Here is a 16,980-nt window from a genome sequence, read left to right as displayed (position 1 = left end):
GCATAAGATCTCTACTTTATGTGGCCTGCACATCCAGCTGCACTTGATGGGGGCCAAGAGCTGAATGTGGGGTAAAAGGGCTCTTTCACTTCCTCTGCTACAAGACTGCACAAACACACTCTTTGACCCTTCGCACAAGCTGCCGACTCATTCTCATTCCTATCCATCTCTACGCATGAATCTGCTGAAGCGAATAAGGGCTTTACTGTGAGTAAATGTGAGTGTGTAGTGTGTTGTGCAGAGAACAAGACAAGGTTTATTTCAAACACACACACACACACACACACACACACACACACACACACACACACACACACAAAGAAACAAACTCCCAATGAGTACAAATTATTGTTTAATAAATCAAAATGAAAGTTTGCTCCTCTTTGAGTTACACTTTATTGCAAATACTCCTATACATAAAATAGTATCTCAATGACAAGAAGCACCTGATAGGTTAGATAGAATATATATATATATATGTATATTTTTTCATGTATCAAGTGATAAGAAAACAAAGAGTGAACAAGATTAGAGACTGATTGAAAAGTGTGTGGTGAAAAGCAAAAGCAAAACTGCATACATGACCTAATCCACGGCTCTGTCCCAAACTTTTTAGAGTACAGATTCTTACAGATAACATTGTTGTTACACCTTCATATAAAACACTATAATCCGGTAAAAATAAGGGACAAATATTCTTCGGGAGAACTGGGAGAGAGGAGGAAGGTATTATTTAATTGACTTTTGGCTTTAATGTCCAACTCTTAATATAATGAACCCAAATTGAAAATCATTTATCCCCCACTTCGTCTTTCCATGAGATGTAAACCGCAGTGTCATGGGACGCACACTGGGGTCAACATTTCTATTTTCCTCAAAGGGGCAAGTCAGGAAGGAGGTGGAGCTTCCTGTTAGCTCTTGAGGAAGAGCAGGGTGAAAGGGGGCTAGAGACTGCCAGCAGTGGACATGCAGAGGAGACACACTTTGCCTTTGACAACTCTTCCAAGACTTGGATTCATAAAAGGAATGCTCCACTGCTCCACTTTCATGAAGATGTTAGGACTCTCTCAAATGTTAACGGTACTATTACGAGGCAAACATTTTCAAAATATTGGCTGAGAAAAAAACAGTAAAGCTCTGATTTGTTGCAAATGCTGCATTCAAAAATCAACACCCCCTGCTGTCCCCTTGACAGAAGGGAGGGTGGCTTTGGTTTTTCGGTTTCAGTATATCACTGGTTTCAGTATAATGTGCAGACAACATGTGTAAATCGTATCCTTTACCATTTCTAACCAGGAAAAAATTAAAAACTGCAGAGAATTGCTTTAAAATACGGAGATGTAATGTGGGCAAAGGCATGTTGGCACCTATAGATGTACAAAACCAACACCACATTAGAGAAACAAACTCAATGCAATATAACAATTCATGGTGTTTACTTATGTGTCACAAGCTGCAGACCTTGGACAGAGGAAAGGGTGTGTGTAATAAGTGTGTCTTGTTCAGCTATCGTTGCTGGCCCTAAAAGACTTTTCAGCTGCAGCACATGCTCATTAACTGTTCATAAACTTCTGAGAGCGGCGAACAAAAGTAACGCCATGAGCTGGGACTGTTGGCATGAGCAGTAAAGAAAGAAGAGATGAGGTAAGAGCAAGAGAAAGAGAAGTGAAATTTAAATTAAAGGGAGGGAAGAGAATGCAGTGTAAGAAAGAATATTTTGGATGTTTTGCTTGGTTTTTTCTTGTCTTGTAGTGCGAGACTGAAGGCAGTTGCTTTCACATTGTAGTGAACTGACTGTGTGCTTGTCTCAGCTTTGCAGCAATCTGTAGATTCAGAAGTGGAAAAACTGGCATGAATACAAAAGCAGAGGCTGGTGAGCACTATGTGACTGCTCACCAGGTAATAAGGCAACAAAAAGGACAGGCTGTTACAGACTCCAATTTACGCTGATAGATGGTCGATAAAAATGCGTTACCGTCTCGTAAAACTTGACTTGCTCTTCCAAGTACAACTGCATGACCCTGTTGTAGTCGTAGATACGGTTGCTATGGAAGTGGTTCATCTCAGCTGTGGGAGACAAGGGGAGAAACCAGATATCAGATCCGATACGTAGATATGTAAGATACGTAAGATAAACTCCACTGCTTAAATGTTTTCTGAGTGAGTGTGCTACCTTGTAATGCGTACGACATGGTGCTGACTCGTTTAGCCATGGTGACTTTGTCCTGAGGGGTAATTTTACTGGTGGCCACCAGCTTGTCGGCCTCCTTCACCTTGTCTATGGCTGCCTGCAAGAATTTGAAAAATAGGCAGACAATGCAAGGTCTTCAGTGACATTGTATGAAGACAAAATACCATTTAACTCACCTGCATCCAGATAAGGTGATGGACAGTTGTACATGTTCACTATATTTTGACTCCTCTGGACTCTGGCTTACTGAGTTCTAACCAACTACTAGCTAATTTCTAAACTAGTGATTCACTAAATTGAGTTGCAGTATTAGGCTTTAGGAATGTCTTAGCTAGTACAGACTTTAATAACATGTGTTATTATTAATCGGCTGCTAGGAAACATCTGTAACGCTGTCTAATCAAAAGCATCAACTATGTAAATAGGAAGTAATTGTAGCATCATTAGCTGTAACATATCTTCCTCATTGCTTCGTAAAAGTAGGTATGATTTTTATTGAATTTACTTATTTGTGCATACGTAGAGAATTATATGTCTTTCAGAGTTAGTAGTATTCAAGCAGGTTCTCTACCTAGTAAAAACTACTAAGGCTGAGCTTGAATTTAAGAGCAGCTGGTGCAACCGGCTCTGGCTGCAGAAACAGTTGCCCTCTGAAGAAAATTAGCTTTCTTATAAAGCTTTGTGTAACTATTTCCCAGTGTACCTTATGGACTCCGATGGTGTCCGGGAAGCATCCAAGAAGACCCTTATATTCATTGTTGGTCTCCATGACGAAGTGGAGGTCTTTCTTGGGCTGTAAAGGGAGCACAGACAGAGACAAAAACATATAAATGTAACCTGAAATCAAAAACAGGAAATAACACAGATCTGAAAGTGATACGAACACAGGGAAACATTAGGTCACCGGAGTAACTTCTCAAAGTTTAATTAATAGCCTAAAAAAAGACTAAAGCCTAAAAAAGGGAGATTCAAGTTTATAAGTGCAGATTCTGACCACGGATTCAGCTGAGCATCCAGCAGAACTAGACACTAAACAAAGAGTTGCTGTAGTACTACTAAAAACAAATATAATAATGAAAGAGGCAATAATATTTAGCTGATAGATCCATGTATCCTGCAGTACATCTGGTAAAATGCTTGAATTTATCAATGGAACGCTGTATGCAGCCTTAATGCAACAGATACACTGCATTGTTTTAGACTTTTGGCTCTTAAGATGAATGCATGTCCAAAATATAGCTATAGCTAAACTAAAGCCAACAATTCCACAGTAGCACTGACAAAAAGTGTCTGGAGCAGCATAAGCTTACCAGATGAATCGTCCCTCTGGAAGCTGCTAGGACATCAAAAAAGGCCCACGTTTCATTTTATTATACACCACACCAATCAGTCTACATAGCACGGTCAGAAAAGCCACAAATACTGGTAGTGGGTTAAAACAAGATTTATGAAATACTAGAGATGCCCGTGGCCTCTTCCTTTACAGATACAGATTTCACGAACAGGACGCTGGGTTAAAGGGGTCAATAAAAACGCCACAACCAGGATGTAAACACTGACTGCGAGCAGGAAATGTTCACAGACATTGTGAGATACTGAGATATTATTGAGAGAGTGAACCCTAAACACTGCAGTTGATAAACAGGTCTAAAATAAACTCAAAGACGTTTCAGGAAACAGAGGCATTTAAGTTCTGCTCCACTGCCTTGTTCGTGAAGAAAAAACAAGTGCAGTATATTCAACAGCCCTGCCAGGACCGTTGGTGAATTTTAAGGCATGAACTGTAAAAGTAAAGATTGTTTGGGTGATAATAAAAACACATGAAAGAAACACTAAAGGTTTCTAAGTAACAGTACCAACCTGCTCTGCCACCATCTGAGCTATCTCCTCATATGTCTTGCCTGCTGCCGTCATGGCATCAGTCAGAGTTGACTCACCTACAGCAGAGAAGGGGTTGAAACATGTCGTCACCGTGTTTCTTAACCGTATCTGTGTGCCAATTTGTTTTTAAAACAGACTTCCACATAATGAATGGCTGCATAGTAAATTGCATCTACTTCTGCTATTATGATGATTACATGTGTTGAGGGTTTGAAGGTGTCCCTCAAATTAACATTTGACCTCATATTTGTATTCATTGTTGTACCTTGGTATCCACTGCTGTTGAAGACGGCAGAGAGGTTTTGGAAGGCTTTGCCGATTCTCTGGTACTCTTTAGGCAAAGCTGTGGAGGGGAAGAAATGAAACTTGAAGACACACACACACACACACACACAGTGTGAATGAATTTTGTCTTGAGTTGACAAAATACTCAGCACAAAGAACCATTCTTTAATATAAACAGTAATTACAGCACAGTAAAGGTTTGGCCTGTGTGTGGTAAAACATGTGTACATACGGCCTGTACATCTCTTCCAGTGCTCGTTGCCCACTGTGAGGATTTCCTTTACTCCGTCATCCATGGCTTTGGTGAACCTGTTGAACTGCTCACATTTCTGCTCTCTGTGGACGAGAGACATATTTTACATACAATAAACCGTAAGCAGGCTAACATACAGTCAGCCACACGCTTGATGTTGGTGCTTTTTGAGCCAGGTTCTATTTGTAGCAGTTTAGAGTAAAGTTTTAGGAAACTCACACTTCCACAAGATCCAGGTCCGCAGCTTCAGGCTCTATCGTGGTGAAGACCATCACTCCCACTGTCTCGTCCTTTTCTGCTTTTCTCTTCCCCGTCTTCCAGTCCTGTACCAGTGAACCATTTTAATTAAGAAATAATAATAATAATAACAAAAGACTTGTCTATCCTTCAGCAATGAAGGGAGAGTGGAGAAGAAGTGGAGGAGGAATAGCACACCTTCTCATCCTTGTAGGTGAGGAAAATCTGGAATACTTCACTGCTTGAAACAACCGGGTGCCTGCACATCCTGGTCATCCAACCCTGCAACCGCTCCATACGCATCTTAATAAACTCTTCCTCAAATCGCCCTGGAGTAGAAGGGAGGACGCCCAGAAAAGATTTTATATATTCATGTTTTCGTCAGGAGTGTTCATCTTTTTTTAATGTCTTGGTCACAGAGTCGGGCACTTACCTGTCACTTGCTTGTCTGGTAAAGAGGGGATGGGAATGGCTGACCCAAATTTGTCTAGCAGCCTCTCATACAGCCAATCAAAGTGCTTGTATCTGTGATTGACTGGTCGGTTCGTGGTCTGCGAACCAATAACATGGAATTATAGGCACTGCAAGTCATATAAACTTGAGGAAAACATTTATCACTATTTTAACCATATTATATCATATTTATTTGACTGAATATGACAAAACAATATTTAGATGGTACTGGATACTTACGTTGGGTGTGATTTGGTACTCGATGTAGCTCTTGAGGCCGTACATCTTTGAGCCTTTCTTGGGATCAGCCACCACACAGTCCAGCTGAGTTTCTGGGTAAGACCACACCGGACCAACTTCTCCAATCTGAGTATAAAACACAAGGTTTAGAAACTTGCCGCTTTGAATTTTATGGCATTTAAACATAGATTCACACTGGCAATAAGAGGAAACCATGCTATAATACTAGTGAATATACCGTTAGTATAACATCTGTTAATGCAATAATCAACCTTGTTTTTTGTGTTTCTTTTGTTATGATACAGCATGTTGTATTTCGTTTAGTTATGTAGGTTAAATTGATTTACCACAACCACTGATATAACAAGGAAAGACATCTAATGATAATCTGTAAACAATTTCGGTGGATATTTATAGATAACCTACATAGATTGGCAGCTTTTCTTTGCCTTTAGCGATCTGCTTGCATAGGAGGTAGAGCTCTGGGCCAGACTTGGAGAAGCCAGGAAACCTGCTCAAAGAGAAAGAGAAGTTTGAAAATTCACCATGATGTTGTGCTTGGAATTCTGGGAGCGACAGAGAGCCATAAACCAATCTCTAAAAGGCCCATTTCATCTTAAGCACATTGTTCAGCACCAACTCAGATCAGCTCAATCTAATTGCAAACCATTTGCATAATTTTTTCCTTTCAGACACAGTGATGTGCTGTATTGTACCCTGTGCTTGACAATGATTTTTAGTACCATCAACACTGTTCTGCTGCTTCATTTTTTTTTTATGAAACTCAAGAAATCAAAGCCTTGTTGCCTTACTGCCTTATTAGGTCTTACTTGTTGAGGGAGATTTTCATTGAAGACGCATGAGCTCCTCTCTGTATTGCTCCGGCGTCTCCAGATTCTGACTCGGCGTAACCTCCAGTGGACTTCATGTCATCCCACTCATCATCCCACTCATCATCCTCCGCTCCTAAGGGGAAGACACATGCACACATGGTTGTGTTTTAGGCACAGAAAGTACATATTCTATGTTCAACAACCTACTGGTTCCTATTGGAACTACAGCCGTGCGAGCTGTAGTTCCAATGAGACAACCTGTAGGGGGACCGAAGAGGGAAAAGTTACATAGTATGCCTTTAAAATGATGTTCATTAAACCAATTCTTAATTGCTTCCATTATCGATCGCTGTTGTGTTGGAAAGAGTGACAAATACATGTTGCAGCATAAGCCTGAGTGATATTATCTAAAGTGATGTATCATGAAATGGAGTAATATTTGAGTGCACTTAAGGTTTCTTACTCTTATTTTATGAGTGGAAAAATACTCTGCTTAGTCTTACTCTGTGGTCCTTAACATTAGATTATAAAGAGACTTTTACAGAGGTAACGGATGCAGTTGCACTTGCTTGAGGGCATGGAGCACTCGCCTATACAGTAAGCTATCAGAGACATTGCATTTCTGTAATTTAATGAAGTGTGTACTGTGTAAACATATACACAACAGTTGCAAACATTGCACTTTGCCCTTTTTATGATGTTTAGTTAAATATCTTCAAGGATTCAACATGAAAATGGAAAGCATGCACCCTGGTGTAAAATAAGTTTGGTACAGCTAAAGACATAAAGACATAAATAGCCAACAATTTGAACTTGTTTCTAAATGGGAACCAATTCTCACTTTATGTCCCTTCATGAGACTAAATATATGAATACAGAACTTGCACAGCATGATTTTCTCAACAGCCGTGCACTCTCAAAATGAGGCGTGAAAGCACACAAATACTATATATAGAGTGTGATTAAGACACTGTGGTGCTAGGCAGACCTTGAGGTTGGAATATGGCCACAAACTATTAGAGAAAACATTCTCACACAAATACACAACAAGCAAGTTAGGAAGTGCACTGCTGCATTACACCTGCCCCACAAAGCTAAGATGCAATCACTACTTATTTGGTCAAAATTCAGTTAAGATCAGAATCAGATTTTCTGACATTTGTTTTACCATATATACTTTTATAATGCCATAGAAACATTTCAGAGAAAAAAGCATGTATACTTTGCAAAATTACAAAACATGCTAATGAGAAAGCCACAGCTAGCCTGAGCTAAAGCTAAATGTAACTACTCTTTTCTACCAGTTTCCTGTAACTGAAGAATCAATGATGATCCAACATCAATTCAGTATGTTATCCAAGATAAAACGAGGGCAAAGCTAAATCCAACCATGATGGATAAACCAAAGAGTTCCTTTACAAACTGCAAAACTAAAAGTCCTGCTAAAAGATTACTAGCCTAGCCTAGCTAGAGTTGTACCCATCATCTGTTACAAAGTTTGGCTAACCAGCCTGAAAACTTTAAACCTTCTTTTGTCAACTTCATTCTGTTTTTAGTTTCTACTCTGTCTTTTGTAGGGCAGACACGCAGTGAAACTCATCAACTGCAGAAATACATCACATGTATCAGATGTACAATATAATCCAGTCACAATCCTCAGGTCAGTTACAACTGACACTTTCCCACATCACAATAAAGTTAATATAGTGTTAATATCAAGATACAAACGGAATGCCTCACACACATGCTTTTTAGTCTGTAAATAATTTCCTAAAACTATTTGCTGGTCTTGCATTTATTGCCAGCCCACACACACAAAAATGAGGAAAAAGCTTCCACCAGGCAATGCACGGGATACCTGTGTTATCGATAAGGTAAGGATACGGGTAGATGTCTTTGGCAAGAGAAAAAGAAAGAAAAAGTCTGTTAATTATTCTCCTTGCCATGTATTCAACCAGTTCTCTTTCTACAATAACAACTGAAGAATAAAAAAAAAAAAATAAGTCAAGTAATTTGTCCTAAATCATGAGTGAGTCTAACTTTTCCATAGTCTGGCAAAAACAGAGTCATGACTTGATTGTCCTGTCCACATGCTGCAGTGTCTCTGTGGAGGGACTGGCCAGAGACAGGCGACTGAGCAGAACCATATCTAGAAGTTAAAGTCAATGCAAATCTGTAAAGACCAGGACAAAATAGTATTTGCAAATAATAAACACTAGATCAAACTACCTGGAGTTCCAGATTAGAGAGTTTGCTGTATATTCTCAAGGTATTTCACTTAGTATCAGGAAACGGCACTCTGTTCTGAGTAAAAAGATTATTTTTTCCTATATTGTTCTATGATGCGAACCCCATCTGGTACTCCAAGGAAGTTGATTTTCAGTATTGTTTGCCATGACTACTTTATACATAAAATATAAGTTAAAATATACATATAAAGTACAAATAAGGGGGAAAAGCAAAACATTAAGCACATTTTAAAAATCCCTAAATCATCTTCTGTCTTAAGAACAAGACATGTATCATAGTTGCAGATAATCTTACTCTTCTGAAACATTTAGGAAGGTCTCCTTTTCCACCCAAACAGAGAACTTTTACCACATGCCTGAAGAAGTGGATTGTAGAAAAAAAAAATGAAAACATTTATGTGGGATGTAGCAACCTCTATCATAACAATACAAAACATGCATCCCAACAGATAGCTGATTCTGACAACAGTCTGACTAGGCTGTTATAAATGTACAACACGATTCACAAGCCACATAACCTAACTGTTTGCAGTGTAGTGTTACAACGAGCTTGCTTATTACTACAAACTTTGATTATTTGATGAATTAAGTTCACGCCTCCAGAGGGATCCACAGTAAGTCTTGGCTTTCCAGAACCTCATCCATTGCAGCCATATATTGTATCCTGTTCCCACGATTACAGTTTAAAAAGAAAACCATCTGCAAACAGTAAGTGTAACCGTTGAGCAAGATAATGACGCCAAGAGCTAAAAACAGTGTGTGACCTTCCCATGCGTGGAATCATGATGTAGAGGTTTTAATCTCGGTTTTTCGCACCAACAATTTCTGGATCATTATGTTTGTTCCTTCAGAAATCTTAGATTCAAATAAATGTAAATGATCCTGTTAAACATTAGACAGGAAACAAAAATAATCACTTGAAAAGAAAGCAGAAGCACTTCAGAATGTCATATGCAGCATGGTCTTTGTTTCCTAATTTCGATTATCATAAGGTTTTTAAAAGCAGTACTACCAAGTAGTGTAAGTACAACCACAAGAATTAATTATAATATAATCAAATTTACAATTTATAAATTGCACAAGATCATAGGCATTGATTTTACTGTAACATCTTCTGTTTCAAACATCAAATCAAAGTTAAGCTGATCTTACCTGGGCCCTGGTAAGCCTGAGGGTGACCCTGTGATACAGAGCCCCAGGGGTCAGCAGGACTCTTCCCAGTCTGGGTGCCCTCTGGATTGGACGCCCAATTATTGTTGGAGCCCCCCGAGGGGTCTGCGTTCCACACCGACCAGGGATCATTACCGTTACTAGCCTGGAAGAGACAGAGAGAGAAAAAATGTGAGGGACGAAAGAATGACAGACCAAGTATAGAGAGGAAGGGAAGAGAGAGAGAACACAGTCCAGTCTAGTTTGGAGTCTGTTTATGAAAAGCCGACAGTAGTCTTTAAACAATGCTTTTTCAAACACAGGATGCAGACCTGGCCCCTAACAGGGAATATGTTAAGATATTTAACTTGACAGTGTAGTTTGTAAACACATGCAGTAACTACAAATATCACAATAATATAAAATGCAGACACTTGCTTACAATGAGGAATGTGCTTTTTAAGGATCTTACAAGCTGAAAATGCAACTACATGCCATGCTTGCAAGGCAGACGTACTGTAAACCACTATGACAACTTGTGGGCATAGACATGCAATGGAGTGAATGTGTGCCTCTCTTATGCTGCAGTTAGCTTAATGCTAGGTACTGAGCTGCCTGAACACAGAACTAGTGCAGGGTCTCTTAAAACACCACATAATGCACACAGACATACAGAAAAGTACTGTAAATGAACCAGTAGTTTCACAAACAATTGCTGCAATGACAAATAATCACAGCAGTGCAGCGCGGAACAACACTCCAACAGCATTTCCCAAATTTAGCACCCCCTTCTAACTGTACATGAATAGATAACATTTTAAACAACAAGTCAGTCAAAATGGCATTAAAAACATTTTGAAGGTTATTTATGAGATTCTGATAATTATTGAGTAAATGCTTGTGTTCTGGTCTGATGATTAGTCTGTGTGATTAGTCAATTATATGTGAGATACAAGGATCACTGACTCTGATCTTTAAGCTTTTAAAGTTTTGCTGTAGTGCTGATTCATACAATTGAGATAAAGGGTGTGGGAGTCGATTGGTGACGTGCGAGTGTGCACTGTAGTGCAAGGTGTACGGAGAGGGTGAGATCATGGTTTCTGCAGGCAGTGGGAGTACTGTAGGAGGGGGAATTTGCCAGAGCAGACCAATCAGAGAGGAGGGGGCTTGGGGCAGAGAATGGGTTTCATGCCACAGGCCTCATCCACCACCCCTACGTGGCGGTTACCTCATCAGGGGACGAAAGGTAGGGGGAAACTGGGGTGTCGGGGGTGTCCGGCTGGGGACTTAAGCCCCCAGCATCCACCTTAAGGGGAAAAGAAGGTGACATCATCACAAAGCGACAGCAGTGAAGGTTTACATTCAGCACAGCATGGGTTAAAGTGATGCTGGACATGGATGTGTTTGTGTGTGTGAGAGTGTAGGTGAAAGGAAAAAGAGCATATGGGATAACGGCTGACACATTTCCAGCCTTGACTCAACCCATTTCTGTGCCTAAATTTCTACTGATCCAGCAGTACGCTCATACTTGTTAGACCTCCTGCCCAGAAACAGATTTCACTGAACTTATTTCCTCTTGGTTCTATTTTACTAGAGCAAAAACCTGTGTCTGTTATAAATGACTTGACCACGATGAATATCCTTCACAGCAGCTGCTCTCACTTCTGCATCTCTGGGGATCATACATGCTGCACGGACGTCAGTAAAACTCTGTCATCGCTCACTTCTGCTTCTTCTTCAACATCACACATACTATTGGGTGGACAAATGGGAACACGGCAGGTGCTCTGTGCATGGCAATGTAGGTATTTACGCTTACGTCTTCTCCAGCACTGGTCTGGGCTGCTGCATTTAGAGAAGTTAAGTATACATGAATCTACAACTCTGACTGAAGGTCCGTAAATAGCCAAAAATGGCAGGCATTTGATATGACACTAGTATGAATTTAATATACCCAAATCATCATTAGATGAGTGCATTACCTGGGTTTGTGCAGGTGCTGCTGCGGGAGCGTAGGAATCAAAGATGGAGAGGTCTGGAATTGCAACATTTCCTACACTTATAGCAGGTGCTGCGGTTCCTGCTCCTGGGAACGATGGTACCGGCTTACTGAACTACAAATGAAAACATAAAAGACAGAGGGAGAGACAGAAAACAGTCCCATTAGGAGAGCAAATCCAGATATTCCAGGGTGAGTTAATGACTTTTAAAGGTACATTCTTCTGTGGTAATGTGATCATGTCTGCTTGGCATTCCCCGGCTTTGCAAACTGGGTTTTAAACGTTCTCAGTTTATCCAAAGTGTGATCGCACTGGCTGGGTATACTTACAGTATATTTACACATTTAAATCTGCTCTACCACTTGTCAATATTAAGATCCCACACTTAATTATTCTGGCTATTTCTGTTTTTGCAGATCTTATTCCTACCAGTAGAGTGCACTGAAATAGAAAGTAGTTGCTTGAGAAACAGGCTGTGTCCTGATGTTTTTCATTAAATGTTACATAAGCTACAAGTGCAATTGTCATCAGTGGGTTTATATGATTTGAAAAAACGAAGAAAGTAAAACAGTCTGGGAGCAGCTGGGGAGGTAACTTAAGGTCAGACAAACACATCCACGTGAGCTTGCTTGTTTGCTAAGTAAAACAGACGGATAATATCAATCTCTCTTGTACACACAGAAACCACATTGTTAGATGTTGCAGTGAGGGTTGTTTAGAGTGAGGCTAAACTGTTAAACATACTTTACTTTTAATCAAACTCTCTCTGTGTCTCTTTCTGAATGTCTTTAGAGTGAATCATATCCCCATGATGAGGTCAGTTACTGGACACACACACAAAAAAAACAGAATCAGCAAAACCCTGAAGGAGGCATATCCTGTTGTGATTTTAGTTGCGCAGAAGAGACAGCTCCACATTCAACAGTCAAAGAAGAAACTTATCCTTGACTATAATGGCACATATCTAACTGATAGAGCCAGTAAACGGTTGAAATGTTAAATGTTTGGTTTTACTCTGATACAGACAATACATAGTTTTCATCTTGACCTCAAAGTGTGATAGCAGATGGCTTTCCGGCTTGATTTTCTGTTGTGAAATCCCCATCATACACTGAGCGACTGTCTATCTTACCTCGATGTAGTCTTCTGGCACCAGTCCAACCTCCCCTCTGGAGTTCTGTGCTTCAATCCAGCCGCCTCCAATACTCTGAAATAGAGTGAGACCAAAAAACATCAGTCAGGCCAGCAGAGATTAGGTGTCTGCATCACATGCAAACAAAAGACCACCGTGCTGGGAGAAAAAACACATTAAAAGGAAATCTGAGAATGTGTTTAAATGCATTGCAGTAACCGGATTACTCTAAAACCGACATTTACATGCAGCTGGTCAGTAATCAGATTTCTCCTCTCGTTTCTACAGGATGTGTGAATGCTGCTGCAGCCTTGACATTTTTGGAGCATTTGGGTGATAGCGAGAGGACAGTAAAAATGAGAGAGCTAACCCTGTATTGATGCCGTGGAATTAGCCGTCCACTGACACCAACTCAGTTTAAGTTAAGGTCACACTATGGATCTCATTGACACATTGCTACGAGTAAATGATGCCCCCTTTGATCCCTGCTGCCACAGCAATACTTACTTATACTGTATGAAGTATTTGAAAGGCACATGCACTTGTGCAAAAAACAAAAGTGGAGAAATCAGGTTACTCCAGAAAAACGTAGCTGGGTTACTGTAACTGTGTTTCTCTTAATTCACTACTGCAATTACGGAAACCAGGTTTCCCATGTAAAACGTATATGTCAGCTAGCTGACAATAACCAGTTTACCCAAGTATCTGTAAACACACTGAAAGCTCCAGGACAAATTCCTCCACAGACAGTTGATGTAGAGAAGAAGAAAAAAAAGCCTGTTTTCCTTATAGTTTCTGATGGCTTAAGACCGACTTTGATTAGAAAACAATGTAGATCAGCACACAGTGAGTGACCTTTGAACTGTTGGCGACTGGGGAAACTGGCTGTGACATCATGTTTACTCCCTTCTTTCCTTCCTTTGTACGCGTTTGTGACACTCCTTGTTTATATACAACCTGAGATCATGTGAGTTGGGCCTTTATAGGGTTGTTGGTTTGCAATAGAAGTGTTCGGAAGAGTCACCTGAACATTAATATGTTGAGGTTACAACACACAAAGCTATTATACTTTACTAATACCTAACTTTTAGGCAGAAAATACGACCACTTAAATAATGACTTACTGAAAAACTAAATGTGTTCCAATTAGGTCCAGATTCATTCTTCATAATCAGATGAGATAATACAAACTACATCAAACCCAATACAAATTTTACATGATGTACACAAAACAGTAACCACCAACAAACCCACACATTAACACTTCATGTAAACAAGCTGAATAAGTAATAAAGAAGACAACTGCCAATGCAGCAGTAGGCTGTGGGATCCTGCACCCAGTGTCTACTGGGCATAGGGGAGATAGAAGGAAGATAGAGATGTGCTGGTATAGATTTACCTGATTGGTGATAATAAGTGTCTCGCCTTCTTTCACCGTCAACTCGTTGTTTCCAGCCTCAGCAATGAAGTCATATAAAGCTTGTGCCTGAACACAATCAAGAAAAAACACACCAGACGTGCATATTTCATGAACGCTTTTATATTTGTTTTACGTCTGTGTGCGTGTAGTGTACACACATATACAACACACCCAATATTACCCTCAGGATTATAACTCTTGTGGAGTTAGTTAAATTAGGGGCTGTGAAACAGGTCAAACTAGTTCTTCTGGGCATGTTATGCTGACTCTAGGCACCAGTATCAACCAAAAACAAGACCAGAACCATCACATTACCTGCTTCAGTTTAATACAGTAGCCTGCAGTTCTTCTCACACTGACCCACATCTATTAAATTCTATTATACTTCCCCCTTGGCCCCAGACACAGTCACACAGACACACACAGACACACACAGACACACACAGACACACACAGACACACACACACACACACACACACACACACACACACACACACACACGATAACAGTGTGAAAATTACTCTGTATATGACTCACTTTTCACAGTTCACGTTATTGCTGATTTTAAGGCCTACCCACTCATTTATTTTCATAAATTTTACTATCCAAATTCACTTGGATTGTCAGTTCCCAGCTATACTAAAAATGTATGCATGCCACATGTTATCAAAACAATATTAACTTCACAGACTATCTAACTAACTTGTTCATTAACCAATGACATGGAATTCGAGGCTATTTGCTCTTGGCTGAACAGAGATCTATTTTAGTGTTGGCCTGCCACCTCCCAGGATGATGTTTTTAAACAGGGACTACAAAAGTGAAAGAGTCATGAATGTTTCTGGCCTCAGCCTCAGGTATTATTTTAATGTAACTAATGTTTTACTTTACTTGGATGTTTGACACTAGAAAGCTTTCACATGCAGCTCTAGAAGGGGGAAGTTTCTCTTTAACATGTGTGCCACCATTAAAGTTTAATGACATCACAACTAGTTGGAAACCAATAATGGTCCAATATGCCACTTTAACAAAAGTGATGTGGAAACCTAACCCCTTTCAGTTTACTAGGAGTCATCTTGTGTGGAGCAGTAACATTTTTGAAATGAAGAATATTTGCATATTTATAGATTCTGGACACTAGACGTATTTTCTTTTTTATTTCTTTAATTTATATGTATTGTTTGGCGGGGATGATTACCTATAATGGGTTGTTATCTGGAACCACAAACACAAAACTGTAATCAAAATAAACCTCAGACCAACCACCTATTATAGTAACACTCATAGGCTGCTAATACTATTAATACTCATAGTAACTCAAGTGATTGTATTACTAATAATACTACAACTAACTGTATTAATGATGATTATGATCTATGGTGAAGATTAGTGAACACACACACACACACACACACACACACACACACACACACACACACACACACACACAATAAAGACTACATTTCCCAGAATTCCACGGAGGTAGAAATGACCCGCACTGGGAAGGTAGTAAAATGTCACAAGACACTTTCTTAATGAGACACATTTTCCATGTATAGCAAAAACATTCTTGTCACATTTTCTGCATACAAACGTGTCGTAAGCGTCCATTACACGCTTTTTAACCAGAGTATTAAGTTTTGACTTTTAATATGTAGCTTATCGAGTGAAGTGTTCACCATAAACCTAATGCCAGAAACTACAACTCTACTGTGCTTGTACAAGTCCACAGCCCGTATTATTGGTAAAAAAAAAATACAGCTGGAGGAGACAATACACCCGGGTTGACGTTAAAACAGCCTAGAAAAGTTGTCAGACTAACCTTTAGCGCCATTGTCGAAGCATTGATCAATCATTACAAAAACGGGCCCTGCGGTTTTCAGGATTTCCAATCCTCAGCTGGACATTTCCCCCGCTGCTTTTCAACTAAAAGCGAAGACAAAACGGTAATTCCTCCCGGTGAAGAGCCGCCGCACCATAGACTTTTAACACCTTACGAATAACAGTGTGTTACTTTAAAACTCAAAACCTGGAAAAAGACGGTAGGAATGGATTAGTTCAATGTAGCTACAAGTTTGAACCGCTCAGAGAGCTGCTGCTGACAGTACGGAGGGAGTGACCCGCTACGGAGAGAAACCGGAAAGGTAGTCTCGGTCCGACATATGGCCCTCGAAGACATGACTATATAAAAAATAAAATTTGAAACCGGCTTACAAACGTATGAAACGAATAAACATAAATATTATACATTGAAAATGGTTAATGTTAAAATCAGAAAAAGAAAAATGAATAGGTCTAGTAGTAATAATAATAATAATAATAATAATAATAATAATAATAATAATAATAATAATATAACCACTTTAATAGGCTACATGTAAATAATAATATCATCAGTCAAATTGGAAATCTGCCTAATAAAACAAGTAATGTAAATGTTTCCTTTTTAAAATATATTCTAAGTCCAATTCGTGTTTCACTGGTTAATATATTCTATTTTCTAAAATAGGCTACATAAACAATGCTCAGAGGTTTCGACAACATTAGGCTTAGTTGGTGTTATTCTGAGTCCAAGCAATGGTCAAAGTGGTGAATTATCGTAATCTCAAAACGGCCACTGTAGTGTGTTTACTGTTGTTGACAGCTCACAGCTGGC

The 16,980-nt window shown here is 39.6% G+C and overlaps 1 protein-coding gene across 7 annotated transcripts; it reads right to left on the bottom strand.

Moving 5' to 3' along the window:
• Nucleotides 1–335: 335 nt before the first annotated feature.
• snx9b (sorting nexin 9b) lies at nucleotides 336–16,466 on the bottom strand. Of its 7 annotated transcripts, none has more exons than XM_031321746.2 (20): nucleotides 16,147–16,466; nucleotides 14,303–14,389; nucleotides 12,904–12,978; nucleotides 11,754–11,885; nucleotides 11,000–11,077; nucleotides 9,775–9,937; nucleotides 8,232–8,267; nucleotides 6,371–6,506; nucleotides 5,967–6,054; nucleotides 5,541–5,666; nucleotides 5,281–5,398; nucleotides 5,046–5,176; nucleotides 4,830–4,933; nucleotides 4,590–4,693; nucleotides 4,338–4,415; nucleotides 4,052–4,128; nucleotides 2,895–2,984; nucleotides 2,174–2,288; nucleotides 1,976–2,067; nucleotides 336–1,823 (listed from the first exon to the last, which is right to left on the bottom strand). In XM_031321746.2, the coding sequence occupies exons 1-20, from the start codon at nucleotides 16,156–16,158 to the stop codon at nucleotides 1,776–1,778; spliced, it is 1,890 nt and encodes a 629-aa protein (XP_031177606.1). In that variant the 5' UTR covers nucleotides 16,159–16,466; the 3' UTR covers nucleotides 336–1,775. The 7 variants fall into 7 exon arrangements, with proteins under 7 accessions (XP_031177606.1, XP_031177607.1, XP_031177608.1 ...); XM_031321747.2 differs by having other exon boundaries at nucleotides 5,967–6,051; XM_031321748.2 differs by lacking the exon at nucleotides 8,232–8,267.
• Between the last annotated feature and the right edge of the window lie 514 nt (nucleotides 16,467–16,980).

The sequence above is a fragment of the Sander lucioperca genome, chromosome 19, assembly GCF_008315115.2.
Source record: "Sander lucioperca isolate FBNREF2018 chromosome 19, SLUC_FBN_1.2, whole genome shotgun sequence".
Taxonomy (NCBI): Eukaryota; Metazoa; Chordata; class Actinopteri; order Perciformes; family Percidae; genus Sander; species Sander lucioperca.
Note: the sequence above shows the minus strand (reverse complement) of the source record. Positions and strands in the feature narration are given on the sequence as shown.

Excerpts from the sequence above, each read along its gene's own strand:
- snx9b (XM_031321746.2), bottom strand. Across the intron at positions 8,268-9,774 it reads TCAGGCTTACCAGGGCCCAG|ACATCTACCCGTATCCTTAC; the intron begins GTAAGATCAGCT and ends CTCTTGCCAAAG. Across the intron at positions 6,507-8,231 it reads TTACCTTATCGATAACACAG|GAGCGGAGGATGATGAGTGG; the intron begins GTATCCCGTGCA and ends TCTTCCCCTTAG.